Source organism: Eleutherodactylus coqui, chromosome 8 (genome assembly GCF_035609145.1).
Source record: "Eleutherodactylus coqui strain aEleCoq1 chromosome 8, aEleCoq1.hap1, whole genome shotgun sequence".
NCBI lineage: Eukaryota > Metazoa > Chordata > Amphibia > Anura > Eleutherodactylidae > Eleutherodactylus > Eleutherodactylus coqui.
The window spans coordinates 133,359,531-133,377,591 of record NC_089844.1 but is presented as its reverse complement, the minus strand read 5'-3'; the positions used below and the strand labels follow the sequence as shown (position 1 = coordinate 133,377,591).

The 18,061-nt window shown below is 41.9% G+C and overlaps 1 protein-coding gene across 2 annotated transcripts in view; it reads right to left on the bottom strand.

Moving 5' to 3' along the window:
- Positions 1-18,061, bottom strand: part of SCNN1B (sodium channel epithelial 1 subunit beta) — a 48,601-nt gene that overhangs the window by 25,782 nt on the left and 4,758 nt on the right. Inside the window, exons 1-4 of one of the 2 annotated variants that reach the window (XM_066576415.1) lie at positions 8,375-8,502; positions 5,649-5,968; positions 5,262-5,562; positions 210-400 (exon numbers count right to left, since the gene is read on the bottom strand). In XM_066576415.1, coding sequence (XP_066432512.1) covers positions 210-400; positions 5,262-5,562; positions 5,649-5,968; positions 8,375-8,452 — 890 coding nt within the window. In that variant the 5' untranslated portion in view covers positions 8,453-8,502. Of the gene's footprint in view, positions 1-209; positions 401-5,261; positions 5,563-5,648; positions 5,969-8,374; positions 8,503-18,061 lie in introns of those variants that run through there. The other variant, XM_066576416.1, reaches the window with a different exon arrangement.

Sequence of the window (18,061 nt, the reverse complement as noted above, 5' to 3'; positions counted from 1 at the left end):
TGCCCCTTTTGTCTCTACATTGGAAGGAACAGAGAAGGGGGTTGGCTTAGTTATTAAAATGAGCCAAACATCCAGCCCCCTTGATGATGTATTAGTCACATAGAGAGATGTAGATATTATAAGCTGCTATCACTGCCACCAAGGTCAATACATCCACCAAAACCAACCCTCACTTTGGGTCTTTACTTTTGTGAATGTCATTAATTTACCTGTAACTGCAGGTTTCCCCTCCGAACATGCAGGTGAGGATCATGTCTTCTGCCTGGTAGCCCATTTCAATCTTCTCTTGTAGGCCTATTTGTGAGAAGATATTGGAAGACTGCAGGATATACCATTCCCGTATAGCTTGAATGCCACTGGTAAAGTTCCTGTATTCACATTGCGTCCCACCATTGGAGCACTGTAGAAGAAGTTAATGTATTGTTTGCATAGTAGGAGATATTACATGAAAGGTACTAATTCTCCTTGTGGAGATCCAACTCATCTTTAGAGCAAAGCTCTCTGGGAAAAAATATGCAGAATAGCTCTCCCCCAGTAGCAAGAAAACTCTCTCTAGTACCTCCTGGCTTCTCTGTAAATCAGTGTCTGACCCCTTAAAAGAGTTGTCTAGGAATTGAACACAATGGCCACTGTCTGTGTAGCCTTTAAGAAACCGGTACTAGGACGGATTTAATCTATTTCTAGAGGGGTAGGGTAAAGAGCCTAAAGAAACACTTTCTGTCCCAGTTGGACTGAATGGTAAGCCGAATATGAACGAACCGTCCATTGTTCACTATGGAAGCAAAAATAAAGTGCATTGCACTCGCATATTAATGCAACTGTCATGCAAGTGTGATGCGATTTTCTATTTTTACAATGGGAATGACATGCAATTTTCACACGAGTCCAGCGCAGCAATGTTTCTTGCAAAAACACATTGCAGTTGCATAAAAATCGTGGGTTTACAAGTGTGATATTGGTCCAAGCTTCTCCAATATTACACTCATCTATGTAAATGCACCCTTAAAGGAAAGGACAGTGTGACGTTAAGTTTCTTCCCCAATCTGCAGCTCTGGCCCTATCCACTTCTCTTCTGGTCTAGGGATGAATTCAACCCATTTTAGGATGCGTTTCTTACAGCCTACATGGACAGTGACCATTTTGTGCAATTCCTGGATCACCCCTTTAATAATTTGGGTAATTTAAGTAAATGAGGCTGAGTTGCAATACCCGATGCAACCACTGACCTAGAGTGGCACTGTTCCTAGAAAAAAAGCAAACATTTTTTCTAGTCTTGTTTAATGTTTGTTCAGAAGCAGTAGGTATTATGATAGCAATCTGAGCATCTAACGGGAAATTCCACTTTTGTACACTACATGATGTAGAGTTATGATTAGCTAGAATAAGCTATTCACAGGACCAGGGGAATGAAAATGACTGCTGGTACCTGTTTAAATTGAGTAGTGCAGGTGTTTTTCAGGTTGCTTTCCACTTTAATGGTCAGTGCTGGTGACGAATACTATTTGGGTAGGTTCACACGGCAGAGTTCATCGCAGAAAAATTCTACATGAATTCCGCCTCTAAAATCTTCGTCTTTTTGACAATATTTTTTGGTCGAATCTATGTGCAGAATTCAACCATGGAAATTCATATTTCTATGCTTTTCCGCATCAAGAAGTGACATGTCACTTCTTTTTAGTTTCCACATCAGTTCCGCTTTGAAATTCCGCTGAAAGGGCAAATTCCTCAAATTGTCACATCAAGAAGTCTGTACAGCTCCGATGTTATAAGACGTCCGTCGGGGTTCTCTTACTGTATATTGCCAGCCTCTCTGCTGTCGGAGCCTATCCAATGTGTCACCTCATGCAGTACTGGCTTTAGCCAGCATATAGCGCCGTTGTATAACGGCAAAAAAAGAGTAAGCCCCCTAGGAAAACCAGGATACAAATTGGATTGGAAAGGGTTAAAATGGTACAAAATCTAGAATCAGTAATAGAAATCTCAGACTTCTATACCAACACAAGTCACATATCCAACAATCGTCAGTAGGGGGATCCTAATGGGGATAGGGCCTTACTGTGTGACACAGCAACTCTGTATAAAAGTAACAGGCATAAAATATCTGGCTAGAACCTCCCAGGAACTGATACAGAATGGATACTTTGTATCTTGATGTTCTTATGTTCCAATTATTTGTTTACTGCCTTCTTTTAGCCGTCCGCCAACGGAGTTTTAGGCCTCCTTCCCACGAACGGATTTCCGCCGCGTAATTCGCGGCGAAAAAATCCGCTGCGTTGCCCGCAGCTATTAGGTTCTATTGAACCTAATAGCACAATGCTCACGATGCGTAATTCCACCGCGGAATTACGCACCGCGATTTCTCCCGTCCTCACCCGCAGCATGCTCTATTTTCTGCGGGTGAGGACGGGCTGTACGCACTGACGGCTTCCATTGCAGTCAATGGAAGCCGTCCGTTCACGCTATCTCCCGCTGTAACCAGCGGGAGATAGCGTGAAAAAACGCTTTCCCGCCCACCGCCGCGCGTCATATGACGCCATATGACGCGGCCGGCCGCGTCACGTGACACGGCCGGCCGTGCACGTGACACGGCCGGTGACGCGGCGGCGGTGGGCGGTGACGGGCGGTGACGCGGCGGCGGTGGGCGGGGAAGCGATTTCACGCTATCTCCCGCAGGTAAGTATAGGGGCTCTGGGGGGCGCCGTGACGGGCTTCGCAGCGGAATATTACGCGGCGGAGCCCGTCACGCTCGTGGGAAGGAGGCCTTACAAGGATTAAGCAAATCTGATGACTGACATGCTCGTGTCATGTGTAGTAGCTTGTCTGTCTTCACGGGGACACTTACATGGTGTAGGAGCAAGGGGCATTGGTACATCTACCTTTTACCTCATTTATTTACCAGTACAGATAGATAGATCTATTCTGTATTATGCAAGACAAGTAATGTAATGTCTGTACACAGTGACTCCACCAGCAGAATAGTGAGTACAGCTCTGAAGTATAATACAGGATGTAAGTCAGTATCAGTACAGGAAAAGTAATGTATGTACACAGTGACTCCACCAGCAGAATAGTGAGTGCAGCTCTGGAGTATAATACAGGATGGAACTCAGGATCAGTGCAGGTTATGTAATGTCTGTACACAGTGACTCCACCAGCAGAATAGTGAGTGCAGCTCTGGAGTATAATACAGGATGTAACTCAGGGGCAGTACATGTAATGTATGTACACAGTGACTCCACCAGCAGAATAGTGAGTGCAGCTCTGGAGTATAATACAGGATGTAACTCAGGATCAGTACAGGATAAGTAATGTATGTACACAGTGACTCCACCAGCAGAATAGTGAGTGCAGCTCTGGAGTATAATACAAGATATAACTCAGGATCAGTACAGGATAAGTAATGTATGTATACAGTGACTCCACCAGCAGAATAGTGAGTACAGCTCTGGAGTATAATACAGGATGTAAGTCAGTATCAGTACAGGAAAAGTAATGTATGTACACAGTGACTCCACCAGCAGAATAGTGAGTGCAGCTCTGGAGTATAATACAGGATGGAACTCAGGATCAGTGCAGGTTATGTAATGTCTGTACACAGTGACTCCACCAGCAGAATAGTGAGTGCAGCTCTGGAGTATAATACAGAATGTAACTCAGGGGCAGTACATGTAATGTATGTACACAGTGACTCCACCAGCAGAATAGTGAGTGCAGCTCTGGAGTATAATACAGGATGTAACTCAGGATCAGTACAGGATAAGTAATGTATGTACACAGTGACTCCACCAGCAGAATAGTGAGTGCAGCTCTGGAGTATAATACAAGATATAACTCAGGATCAGTACAGGATAAGTAATGTATGTACACAGTGACTCCACCAGCAGAATAGTGAGTGCAACTCTGGAGTATAATACAGGATGTAACTCAGGATCAGTACAGGATAAGTAATGTATGTACACCGTGACTCCACCAGCAGAATAGTGAGCGCAGCTCTGGAGTATAATGCAGGATGTAACTCAGGATCAGTACAGGATAAGTAATGTATGTACACAGTGACTCCACCAGCAGAATAGTCAGTGCAGCTCTGGAGTATAATGCAGGATGTAACTCAGGATCAGTACAGGATAAGTAATGTATGTACAAAGTGACTCCACCAGCAGAATAGTGAGTGCAGCTCTGAAGTATAATACAGGATGTAACTCAGGATCAGTACAGGATAAGTAATGTATGTACACAGTGACTCCACCAGCAGAATAGTGAGTGCAGCTCTGGAGTATAATACAGGATGTGACTCAGGGGCAGTACATGTAATGTATGTACACAGTGACTCCACCAGCAGAATAGTGAGTGCAGCTCTGGAGTATAATACAGGATGTAACTCAGGATCAGTGCAGGTTATGTAATGTTTGTACACAGTGACTCCACCAGCAGAATAGTAAGTACAGCTCTGGAGTATAATACAGGATGTAACTCAGGATCAGTACAGGATAAGTAATGTATGTACACAGTGACTCCACCAGCAGAAAAGTGAGTACAGCTCTGGAGTATAATACAAGATATAACTCAGGATCAGTACAGGATAAGTAATGTATGTACACAGTGACTCCATCAGCAGAATAGTGAGTGCAGCTCTGGGGTATAATACAGGATGTAACTTGGGATCAGTACAGGATAAGTAATGTATGTACACAGTGACTCCACCAGCAGAATAGTGAGTGCAGCTCTGGAGTATAATACAGGATGTGACTCAGGATAAGTACAGGATAAGTAATGTAATGTATGTACACAGTGACTCCACCAGCAAAAAGTAATGTAATTGCTCACTCAGACCAGGCACAAGTGAAGGTTTACAAGCACAATTATATGAGAAAATGTTTTATAACATCACATCGTGTTTCAGACAAGTGCAACCATTTACCAATTTATGGTGACAACAGTAGCAAAGGCTGAGGTCACCCCATGCTTTTTTTTTTACCTCTCACATTTACAACATTGTGGCTGGGACATCTTGTTGACTATAGTGACCTGTTTATATGACTTTTATAATGTTGCTTTCAAGAATTGAAATGTCTAAAGGACTTTTGTGGATTTGTGCCTATAAAGGGTGTATCTAGCAACAGCAACCCCTCTAAGCAGTGCGCTCTGGAAATGGTTAAAATGACATTCGAGATCAATGAGATCAATGAAGTTATCATGTAGAATTAACAAGCATGGACTGTTACTATGTGGAAACCATACTGTAACCTATATCAAACACTTACCATTTGAATGGCTACTTTGAATCTCTCAGCATAGTTTGTTTCATTGTCATTGCTCATATTACCCCGAGAATAATCTGTGGTGCTATCAAAGATGTTATAAACCAATGGATTTTCAGGGTCATTTTCGTCAATGACAACCAGTGGCATGTTATTCCACAAGCTTGGGTCGATGGTCACGTTTTGGCTTATGTTTGCTGGGTTCAATCCACTAGTGTCTGTTTGGGAGGAAAACTGTATCCGGTCCAAAGCTGTGGCAACCAGCTCATCCAAATCCTGCAGGTACGGCTTAACACGTGAGTATCTAAAATTATGGGGAGTATATCAGGCAAACCTGTTACTATTACAGATCCAATAGATGTGACCAAATATATGATTCATTATACTCACTTGAAAGGATTGGAATTGCAGACGGTCACAGCCGGAAATACCATGGCGTTGAAGCCTATGGAGAGAGACACACTAACCCCATAGGAAAGATACGTTTGTATGACTATGCCCCACTGCCAAAGGACAAGGCAAACAAAGAATAGGGTCAAGATGAACCACATGATCCTCTTTTTAGGTCCCTCAGAGATGATTCGCTTTGGTCCATGAGTATTGGTGTTATCACAGAACCAGACCAGTAGCTCTTTATAGGTGTAACCTGGACCCTTCTGCATCCGATGTAAGGCCTTTGTGCAATACCGCTTAAAATCCTTCATCTTGACCTGCAAGGAGACCAAATATTGATATTTTTAATACATTTTGTTTAAATGACTTTCTTAGAGTAGTATACAAATATATGTTATACACTATAGGGCAGATTTACTAAACCCGTCTAATAACACAAATTTAGGCTAGCGGCACACGGCACAGATTTGATTTGCTGTATCCGCCATCAACACCTGCGTGGACAATCCGCAGCATTCTACATGGATTACAAAAATGAGCGGACATTGATTGCGATTTCCGCTTGCGGAAATTAAATGGCAGCAAGTTCTGTTTTTGTTCGCATTGAAGTCAATGGATGCCGTCCAAACCGTGGAGCATCTGCAATTGACATTGCAAAAAGGTCGCGGGTACCCGCGTCATCGCCGAGTGACGGCACGGGAAAAACACAGATTTGAAAGAATGCGGCTGGGCACAGGGCCAGATTCCGCTACGGACTCCCACAAGCTGAATCCGACCTGTTTCTGTGCCGCCGGCCTTATACTGGATTGTCTTAAAAAGCACCAGATTAATCATAGTAGCTCATGCTGGATGATAAATCAGCTGCATCTTTAGACACCTCTGTCTAACTTTAAACCAACTATTAGTTGGCTTAGTTTACGCCAAAATGTTGGCGGTAATTTTGGAGCACCCTTTCCCACAAAGCTTTTCCCAATAAGGCACAAAACGGAGCTGGAAAAAGAGTGCACTGGGATACCAATTTTTTCTTCACCAGTCTACCCCTATAAGACTAGAAACCATGCCACCCATGTAACAATTACTAATAAAGGTTCAGCCTTGGCCCTCATCTTTACATTTTGATTTTGTTTACTCCCCAGACTTGTCGGACAGGAAACCAGATATTTCCAATTGCTTCATCATTTCACAACTCCACTAACTATGCCTTCATTAAATTATTTCATCAGCTGCCAGCACATTTCTGCATACTCAGCCAATAAACATCTTCTGGATCTTTGAGTAGTAGCACAGTAATCACTGGCAGACCAGAAGGTTGGCCAAAAACGAAGGGCTTTTTTACACTGAACGATTATCGGTCAGTCTATCGCTGGATCGTGCAAATCAGTCGTTCCGTGTAAACACTGTTCTTTGTTTAGTTTATACATGCACAAAAATCAAACGACGATCCATCAGTGTAAACAGGCAGTTGTTCATCTATCAACGACTGCCTGTTTACTGTGAATGGAGGAGGGCAGCTGGAATTGATATCCGGAGCGCTCCTCCTCCATTCACTGAGTGAGCCGAGCCTGTATGAAAGCACAGAAGTGATAACCGTTTTGATGACTGTCATCCAGTCAAAATTAGATAGTGGACGTCTCCCCACAGCCCCAAACAAGGTCTTGGGTGCCACTGCTTAACAAACCGATCACATGTCTCTAAGTTGGGGCAGCAAAATTTTTGGAGTATAACTTCAAAAATATATCCCAAAAAATATTTGTGTCACCTTTGTGTACTGACTCTATGTCACCTCTTCGACATATGATGGATATAGTGTTTACTATCTGCACTATTCAAGCCCTGCATGGTTCAGGCAGCCGGCTCAAGGTTGACTCAGCCTTCCATCCTTCCGACGTCGGTAAAATGAGCACCCAGCTTGGTGGTGAGTAATAAATAAATTACTTGAAAGCGCTGCAGAATAAATTGTCGCTATACAAATAACAAGATTTATTTTAATTTTATTTACTAATATTATAGATATAGAAAGTAACTGTCTGTTTGTTAAAATTTGGCAGGGAGATAGCTTGTATCTTAAGGAAGGACATAGGCTACGTCCCAATAGAGTTCTCTAGGGAGCGCAACAAGACAGATTTATTTGGTGATGCACATATGCACCTCCGCTCCGCTGTCACCAATGCCAGTCCATGGGGCGAGGCAGAAAGGGAAGGGGTTGTACATCATAAGCCAGGCCTCCCCAAACGGGCAGACACACGAGGGCAGACGTCGTTGCCGCACGTATGCGATTATTAAGCCAGCAGGGGTACCGGCGTTGCCTGGGATTAAAACTTGAACAAAAGACACATTGATATGGATTGAGATTTTGAAGAAAATCTGTGTTGGCCATAGCAACCAATCACAGCGCAGCTTTTATTTTACCTCAGCTGTATAACAAATAGCAGCCAATCACAGCGCAGATTTCATTTTACCCCAGCAGTATAACAAATAAGAGCTGGGTTGTAGGACACAAACAGACAGATTTTGCAGTGTACACAACTGTGCTGACATAGCATATTACAATTACGTTCCTTTCACTACTTCAACTTTTTACGTTTCAATATACAGAGAAAAGTAAAAAATTACATTAAAAAATACAAATTCCACGAAGTCGCAGGTAACGAGCTAGTAATCTATAGTTGCCTATAATATGAATCAGCAAAAAATAAAAAGAATCATAAATAATTTGACCTTACTTGCGGTTGGAATGACAAATCCCCACGTTGTTGTGATTCCCAATAGAATGTATAAGTTACACCAACAAGCCAAGACATTCAACTCATGTTCCAGGAATGACATACGTAGCTCCTAAAGAAAGTTATTCTTAGCACAGGAACATTGAGAGAACAAGTGGGCGGTGTTCGTTTTAAAGCGCGTGGGGAAAAATGGCTAGAAAACTAACCAGACTAGTTCAATGAATGGGCATACTGTCAAACATGCCTTATGTACTTCTCGGAACTGCTCCGAATTAAAAACACTGAGTAATTGTGATTTACATACATGCCCAATGCTTTCGCCTTACATAAATCGCCCTTTATGCCCTAAAGTGTTGTATATCATTTGTATAATACCTAAATGCTTCTAAACTAGATGACAAGGTGAAGTAGAAGTCTACGGTGGGACAAAAGCATTTACTATAACATCCATTGTCATATTCTATAAAAAAAAATTAAATAAAGGTTGTGTTTGGTTTGGTAACCCTCTCCAACCCCACCAAATACCCTATTAGAAAATTCTTAGTTAATAGAGGCCTTCATCACGTAGCATATAGCAGAGAGTGGCTACAAAAAGTGTTTCTTGCTCTGTAGCACATGGCATGTCCATGAATTGCACAGACGGCTCATTGATTTTAATGGACATGATGAAATACTTCACTTCTCCTGCGGGAGTGCTATAGAGAAACTGAACACTTGCTGCCAGGCTCCCTGGAAGGCTACATAGATTGTCTCTTGCTGTGGAGGAAATGAAACATCTATGAATTCAACAGACAGCACATTGATTTTAATGGGCACAATGTAATGCTTTATTTTTCCTGTGGGAGTGCTGTAGGGAAATTGAACACCTGCTGCCTAGTTCAAGACTACAGCTGATTGGCAGTGTTCCTTGAACAGGAAAAAACCAAAGTGGAGAACTCAATTATACATAGTTTCCTATACATAGTCCTTCTTGTCTCCTGTACATCTTAGCCATTGCAAAGTCCATGATGTACTGACACGGATAAAACACAGACTAATGCTGTGTTTCCACTCTACCGTAGGAAACCTTTTTGTTTACTGTCCATGCTGAACAAGGTTGGAGTATAGAGTGAAGAAGAAGAAAGGAAATCCGAATCTCTGAAGTCAAACTATCAGTTTCCTGCATAGTTGACCATTTTTGTTCAGCATCCAATCAGCAGGACTTTTGGGTCCCGGATTAAAGAAATTGTAAAGTATTAAAGAATTGCATAAAAATTCTAAGATGTCATAAAGTCATGGCAAAAGTTTTGGTCAGTCGGGGTCTGGACGTTTAGACCTCCATTGACTGCCAGATTGCTCCCATCAGCATTTATCTGCTGACAGTAGAATGTAGAAAGTATAGAAAAAAGTTCTTATACCCTTTGTTGCAGCGACTGGTTGGGTTCTCATCATTCAAACCCCCGCCAATCAAAAAAATCTTTCTAATGCTGCTCTCACACAGCCGTGGCATAACGCTCCTATATATTTCAATGGGAGCCTCACAGATATTGCACTAGAAAACGGCGCTTTCCGGCACCGAGACTTTCAAGCGCTGTCTGTTCTATTTTTTTGCGTTTAGCGCACCTCATCAATGATTTCAGCATTAGAAAGTCCCATTGAAAAAACCACAGCGATATCGCAGCGTTAAAGAAAACGCAAGTGGGTAAAAGCCCTAATGCCCCCTGTCCACGGCAGTGTATTCGCCGGCGGTAACCCGCGGGTGAATCACGCCGGCCGATGCTTCCCATTGCTATGGAAAGTGCTGGCACCTGTCCACAAGCGGAGAATCATTGCAATTCTTCGCTCGCGGCGGGCATTTCGCAGCATGCTGCGAATTGCCCTGATTCTCCACGGTCAGCCTATTAGATAGCGCTGACCGGCGGAGATTCGGTGGCGGCTCCTGCTCCCGGGCGGCGGCTCCCGTGACGGAGCTTCGCCGCGAGATACCGCATTGCCCGTGGACAGCCGGCCTTAGACTGGCAAACTAGCTGCACATTTAAAAGCTACTTTTGTCTTATTATATTGTTACTATCACTGATGGAATCATAGGAAAGAACTGATCTTCTGCAGCTCATAATAGGCCAACAGCCATGATAGTTGATAGAGACAAAATATGTGAGATCCACCAAAGATACAAAAACTTGTTTCTTCAATGCTGAGTTCATCTCATAGCCTGCATGCTCTGCCACATAGTCAGCATACGTACTATACTGTGATATCTGAGCATTTTATGACTGACACTTGATAACTGATCTCAGATGTACTGATGACCTTGGAAAAAGCTACCATATTTTTTGGACTATAGGACGCACACCAGGTTTAGACAACAGAAAACAGGAAAAAATATTTCATACTAATTTAAACATCTCTGGGAGTCTAACAAAGTAGAGAGGATACCGTCATTAACTTTGGTGTTCTGCTATAGAAAGGGGGGCTAACAGTGAACAGTGAGCTCCTGTCAAACCTTGTGTGTCCATTCAAACAATGGCGCAAGCACATAAGTTCACATTATACACAAACACAGCACTGCTGCGCGAATATTGTACATGCGCACAACATATAGCTCTGCAGCATACACAACTCTGCAACATACACACAGAGCTCTGTAGCATACACATACAGCTCTGCTGCATGCACACACACAGAGTGTGTGTGTGTGGTGGGGATACTTGAGTGATTTCTAGGGGGAGGGAGGATTGTGCAGCCATGGTATGTATGGCTGTAAAGTTCTCCTGATGATCGATCAGCATAATGCCGGATCATTAAGGTGGCTGTTAGGGGTTTCTGGATCTGTCAGACCCCCCTGCCTCTGGGTGATAAGGCACAGAGGCAGGAGGGTCAGATAGGGCGTCTTATAGTCAGGAAAATGTGGTATTCGTAGTTGTATTATCAACAGTAAAAATCTCAATATAACTGACAATGAGTCTTGTGTAGTCTACAAGAGTACGATCTATTGGTGTTGACTACAACTGAGCATAGACATGTCTGTAGATTATGTACTGATATCTAGAGAAATAGAGATCTCGACACGTTAGGTGCACTTAGATATTAGCTAAACCTACCGGTTTCGACAGCACTGGCTGACCACCTAATACTGTATGTATGAGGGTGTTTCGACTCTCCCCTGATGGCAGGTGTTAGAGCAAAGAAGGATCAGGCATGCTGGATTTCAATATGCTCGACCCTTTGTTCCCACAGGAGATTCTCTTCTTCCACAAAGGAAAACGCAACTGTGCTCGGCATTAATATGTTGGGGATCAATAGGAATGGTTGGCTGAATAGGCCAACTTAGACATCTTAACAGGTCCATCAACAACACCATGGATGGATACAATCCTAGGAATCATAGAAACATCATTACCCAGGATACAGAAATTATTAGGACCACTCCAGTAGCCAGCTGCTATAGGCATCAGTAGAAAACAACTTAACAAGTTGGGTACCAGAAATAAACAAAACTTGTTTCTGGAGAAATACTACTCATATGGAGTTTTCCAATAGTATGCTGGTTGAAAGATTCTCATTGGGTTGTTCCAGCAGCTGGAATTTCTACTCATGTCAGGAATTAATGTGTTGGTTGAACCTCTGTAAATTGCATTTAATCCAATTGAGAGGTAGCTGCCCATACATAGTCTTCTTCATGAAATCAATATACAGAACAGTTCATTCTCAACATGGATACAATTCTCATTCGTTAATGCCTCACCTTCCCATTATTGACTTTGGAATTCAAGTTTTCTTTTTCTCAGATACAGTGGCTATAAAAAGTCTACACACCCAGATTTATTTCCACCGTCAATGTGACCCGTTATAGTATTCACCATTAGCCAATTACATTTAAACTCATGATAACTAGTAGTCAATACGCCACTGCCATTATTTACAGGGATTCTGATTTACCCCATAAAAAGTTCAGTTCTTCTTGTAGCATTTTCCGGACATTTTCTAAGTTGCATTTTTCAGCAAATGCCATAAAGAGCTTATAACACATCAAAGGGGTCTGATTGTCGAAAGATATCAGCCAGGAGAAGGGACCAAATCATTTCCAAGGCATTACATATAGCATAGAACTCAGTGAAGATATCAAGAAGTGGATTAAATTTAGCATAACAATGACATTATCAAGAAAATTGATCCAAGAGGTGCTAAGAGGTCTACAGCAACATTAAAGGAGCTGCAGGAATTTCTGGCAAATACAGGTTGTGTAGGGCATGTGACAACCATCTCAATATTCTTCATATGTCTGTGCTGTGTGGTAAGATGGAAGACTTTTCTAACATCCAAGCCTGGCTATGTTCTGCCAAAAGCAACATCCAGTCTGCCAAAATATGTGGGAGAACGTGTTATGGTCTGATGAGACCAAGATGGAACGATTGTCCATAATTCCAAAACGTATGTTTGGCGCAAAGGCAATACTGTGCATCACCAAATGATTACCATACCCACATACCAATTCCAAATATCAGTCCATTTTGGCACAAAACCTTTAGGCCTTGCCTAAAAACCTGAAGATTTTGAGAAATTTCACCTTACAGTACGACAACAACCCAAAGCATACCTCGCAATCACCAAAAGGATGGCACACCACAAGAAGGTCAATGTTTTGGAATAGCCTAGCCAGAGCCCAGACCTGAATCCTATTGAAGATCTGTGGGTTGACCTGAAGAGGGCGCTTCATACGAGATGCCCTTGTAATCTGACAAATTTGGAGCGCTTTTGCAAGGAAGAGCGGGCAAAGATGGCCAAGTCAAGATATGCCATGCTGGTAGACACCGACCCAAAAAGACTGAATGCTGTCATAAAGGCAACAGGTACATCAACAAAGTATCACTTTTAGGGTGTGCATATTTATGCAACTACATTATTTTAGTTTTCTTATTTTTCCACATTGAAGGTAGAAATAATTCTGAAATGATTCATCTTTGTTGGATTTTTTTAACAACACAAAAACATGGCATTTTAGCAGGGGTGTGCCGACTTTTTATATCGACTGTATGCTATTGTTACAAAGCCCATGTAAGTGAAATTTAATGATTATTATAGTTCAAGTATATCTAAATAAATGCAGTGATCATGGTCCTAATTGCTTGGAGACACAGTTGTTGAGACGTGTACCTTACTGTGTGAGTGCATGCATAGGAATTAGTGAAGTACTGTTGTGCAAACATTTTTCCGTAACTTTTTTCCAATTGCGCTGGGAGGTATGTGGTCGTAAAATAATGCAAATAAAAAAACATAAGTCAATTAAACACATGTAGAAAAGCAAATGTACCCGAGCATCCGGAACTGATAAAACTTTGCTAGCTGCAAGGGTCCTGGTTCCATTCTCAATTTGTTTAAAATGTTAAAACTTCACCCCTGCTTCATTATGGGTACAAAATTAGGCCTGTTTTTACATTTGTGACACTAAAGTTTGGAATTAAACCCCTGGAGATATTAAACTAGACAACTCAAGGGTTGTCATCAGGCAAACATTTTTAGCTTAGTTTTCACACAGTATCAAAGATTCTGGTTTGACAAAGTATCTCATTCCATACTTATTAAAAACATGACTAAATATGGGATTGACAAGGTAACTGTTAGGTGGATTCACAACTGGCCGAGTGATCGTACTCAAAGAGTGATCATACATGGCTGCACATCCAAGTGGAAGAATGTATCAAGTGGGGTACCACAAGGCTCTTTCCTAGGCCCAGTGTTGTTCAACATTTTTATAAATGATCTGGAAGACGGAATTTATGGGAAACTGATCAAATTTGCTGATGACACAAAGCTAGGAGGGATAGCTAACACTAGGGAAGAGAGAGAGTATTCAAAAAGATCTAGAAAAGCTTGAACAGTGGGGGGCAACTAACAGAATGTTAGTATTTAACAAGGAGAAATGCAAAGTCCTACATCTGGGCACGAAAAATGAAAAAAGCACATACAGAATGGGAGGAATTGGGCTAAGCAGCAGCACATGTGAAAAAGACTTGGGTATACTAAAAGATCATAGACTGAACATGAGTCAACAATGTGATGCAGCAGCCAAAAAGGCAAACACAATTCTGGGATGTATTAAGAGAAGCATAGAGTCTAGATCACATGCGGTAATTATCCCCCTCTACTCTTCCTTAGTCAGACCTCATCTGGAATACTGTGTCCAGTTCTAGGCACCCCACTTTAAAAAAGACATAGACAAACTAGAGCAAGTTCAGAGAAGAGTTACCAAGATGGTGAGCGGTCTGCAAATCATGTCCTATAAGGAATGGTTAAAGGATCTGGGAATGTTTAGCTTGAAAAAAAGGAGGCTGAGAGGAGAATTAATATCTGTCTACAAATATCTGTAGGGCTGTCACAGTGTAGAGGGATCAGCCCTATTCTCATTTGCACAAAGAAAGACTAGAAGCAATGGGATGAAACTGAAAGGGAGGAAACACTAATTAGATATTGGAGAGTGAGGGTGATCAATGAGTGGAACAGGTTACCACGGAAGGTGGTGAGTTCTCCTTCAATGGAAGTCTTCAAACAAAGGCTGGACAAATATCTGTCTGGGATGATTTAGTTAATCCTGCACTGAGCAGAGGGCTGGACCCGATGACCCTGGAGGTCCCTTCCAACTCTACCATTCTATGATTCACAAATGGTTGGTTTGGTTCTGGACTCAGTCTATCTTCTGCCATTGCATCTATTTATGACCTCCAAAAGTGCCCAGAAAGAGTTGTGCAATGACCCTGACTGGAAACAAGATGGCAGAATGTGATTTCACCTAAAGAAGTCGCCTGTCCTGGGTACTAATGGTGTCTCCCATTAGCCAAATACCACTAGACTACTAAGAATTACAGTAAAACCGAATTGTGTAACAACTGGACAATTACAAGAAAAGATATATGGAACACAAATGCAAGACTAAGAACTCATAAATATATGAGAGGAACAGAAAGGAGATGCTCATTGGATAATAATGACAGTCAGATAATGGAGCAGATGGTTGATGGAAACATAAATAACCTGGAAATACCTAACGCTGACGCTAGCTTGCCCTTCGTCTTTCCCTAAGCTATCCCTGACACTGACCCCAACACTAGACACCACTGTCCCTGTGTAACCCTCAGATTTCCACTAATGGCAATCCTATTTGAAACACTGTCAATGACAAAAACGAGAGGGCAATAAGACACTGAGACAAGAAAGCGAAGCAAAGCAAAGCTGAACAATGAAGAACAACATGGCAAATGCCAACAGGGAATGAGCAGACAAAAACCTCAAGGCTAAGAAGCAAGGACTAGACTAGTCATAAGCATAGGAACAAACTATAATGCCAAGGACAAGATACCAAAAATAAACAAGAAATACTAGATTTGAAAGCACATATTATCCTATATAATTAGTGACACACTGCAATAGCTAGGAATATATAAAAAGCTAGCTAATGAGGTACTCCTCCCCAAAGGAGCTACAATAGTCTGGTCAGCTGACCCACTTTAATGAATCAGCTGTGGACAGTTGGATAACAAGTGCTCCAACAATAAGCTAGAAGACAGGAAATGACAAATCAGCAGAATTCCTGCTGGTCATAGCAAGTTGGTGGCCCAAAGGCTAAACAACAGTTGATTATGTGCAGAGGCGATAGGTCCAATACTTATCAAAGCTTCATAAATACTTATGGAGACTCTGTCACCTACTTTTAGACCTATAAGCTAAGTTTATGGAGTGTAAGTAGGTGACCCGCTGAGTTTGGGGATGTACACATTATACTTACCTCCCCTGTCGTTCTCCTGCTGTCAGCACTGCATCAACTTAACTTTTTGGGCTAAAAGTAGATGACATGTTCCCTTTAATTTAATGGTCCAAACTTTTCATTGAGAATATTGTCAATATTGGAAGTGGAGTTGTCATTATAAACCCACTCCACTCAATGTCATTGACATATGCAATAATACTATGGTCTATAAAATCCAGTTGAGTGGTACTGAAGAAGTGGGCGTCTACAATGAAGAGGCATTCTCCGCCTCAGTGGTTTTTACACATCTGATTTCCCATACTATACAGCCCTGGTTAGTCTTCATACTCGGTCTTAACCCACATGTAAGAACTTCAGTTTATAGCTTATTACAGAATGTATAAGCCTACTGTTCAATTTAATGAGGTTGCCTATTTTGGACAACCCTGTAGCGTATGGCATGTCCCTATAAGGGCAGCTACCAATGTAAATGACAATTCCTTTAATCCAATGAGCATCCAATGGTCCTACATTGTAGGGGACCTCTCCCTTTAATTAATAAGTCTAATAGAGGTTGTCTACTGTCTATTGTTCCGCCCTGGAGGTGGTCCAGAGACTTGGTCTTTCCAGAAATGGCTGTTATGATGGTGTTGACTTTTGTTTTAGTACGCCTTTACCATAATGCCAGTTTATCGGCTTCAGTAATTTCACAATGGATTTTACATCATCCCTGAGGTACAAATCTAGCAAAGTTTAACATGAGGCTTAGAGCATTTGGATAACTTTCCGTGCCCCAGTTTGTTTAGTCTTTTAATAGCTTAAGTGGCTTTTGTTATGTTAAAGGGGCATTCCGGCATTTATTATTGATGACTTATCCTCAGGACTAGTCATTAGCAGGGGTCTGCAGCTCCCTGACGATCACAAAAAATGGGAATGTGAATAAATCCATTGAAGTCAATGGGTTCTATTCTCTGCGCACACACACCCGTGTGAAGGAGCCCTACACCTCGGCTGCAATAAACTGTAAAAACACAAGTCTTGAAATCTGTTGACAAAACTAGCAGATAAGAGAATATGACCATTTACTGAATGTTTCCTATAAGTTGCAGTAGCCTACGATATGTTGCCATAACATTTACACAATGTGCCAGAGTTTTAAAGGCAATAACGTCCTACAGATAAGAAACAATCAGAGTCCAGCTTTTTCCAGTCTCCTGTATTAACGAGTTGTTGTTCTCCTCTGTGGTGTTAGAACTCTATCACCATAACCAAGGATATGGAATCACAATGAGTTGTAGTCAATGAGCAACACAGAGATACATCTAACAAGCTCTGCTAGAGCTTATTATATATATACCTTACATATACACTGAATGGCCACTTTATTAAAGATACCCATCTAGTGGCACATTGGACCTCCTTTGGCAAATTAGCATCCATCCTCAGGCTCAGAAGAACCAGGATGTGCCAAGAAAACATCCTAGCTCCATTACTCCACCTCCACCAGCCTGGACTGTTGACACCTCACAGGAAGGGGTCATTGATTCATGCTGCCTTTACCACATTCTGACCTCCCATCAGCACGGTGCAACAGAAACCTGGATTTATCTGACCAGGTGATGTATTTCCACTGCTCAGTAATACAATTTTTGCACCCTTTTGAGTCTCACATTTATGTTTTTCTTGGACAGCAATGGCGCTGGAACTGGTCATCTACTGATTTTCCCATCTAATGCGGATTTAGTCTGAAACTTATCCATGGAAATCTTAGCACTTCATTTAATGCCGTAATCCGGGGTCTTGTGTCTAATTCCATACAGGGAAGCTCAGACCATAAAAAGTCCAGTGTCTCTAATAAAGTGGCCATTCTTTAAAGTTTCCTTTTAAGTACAAGAAGGTTGCTATTCAGACTGGATAACCCCTTTAAGTCAGCAATGTATACTGTATATATATATATATATATGTAT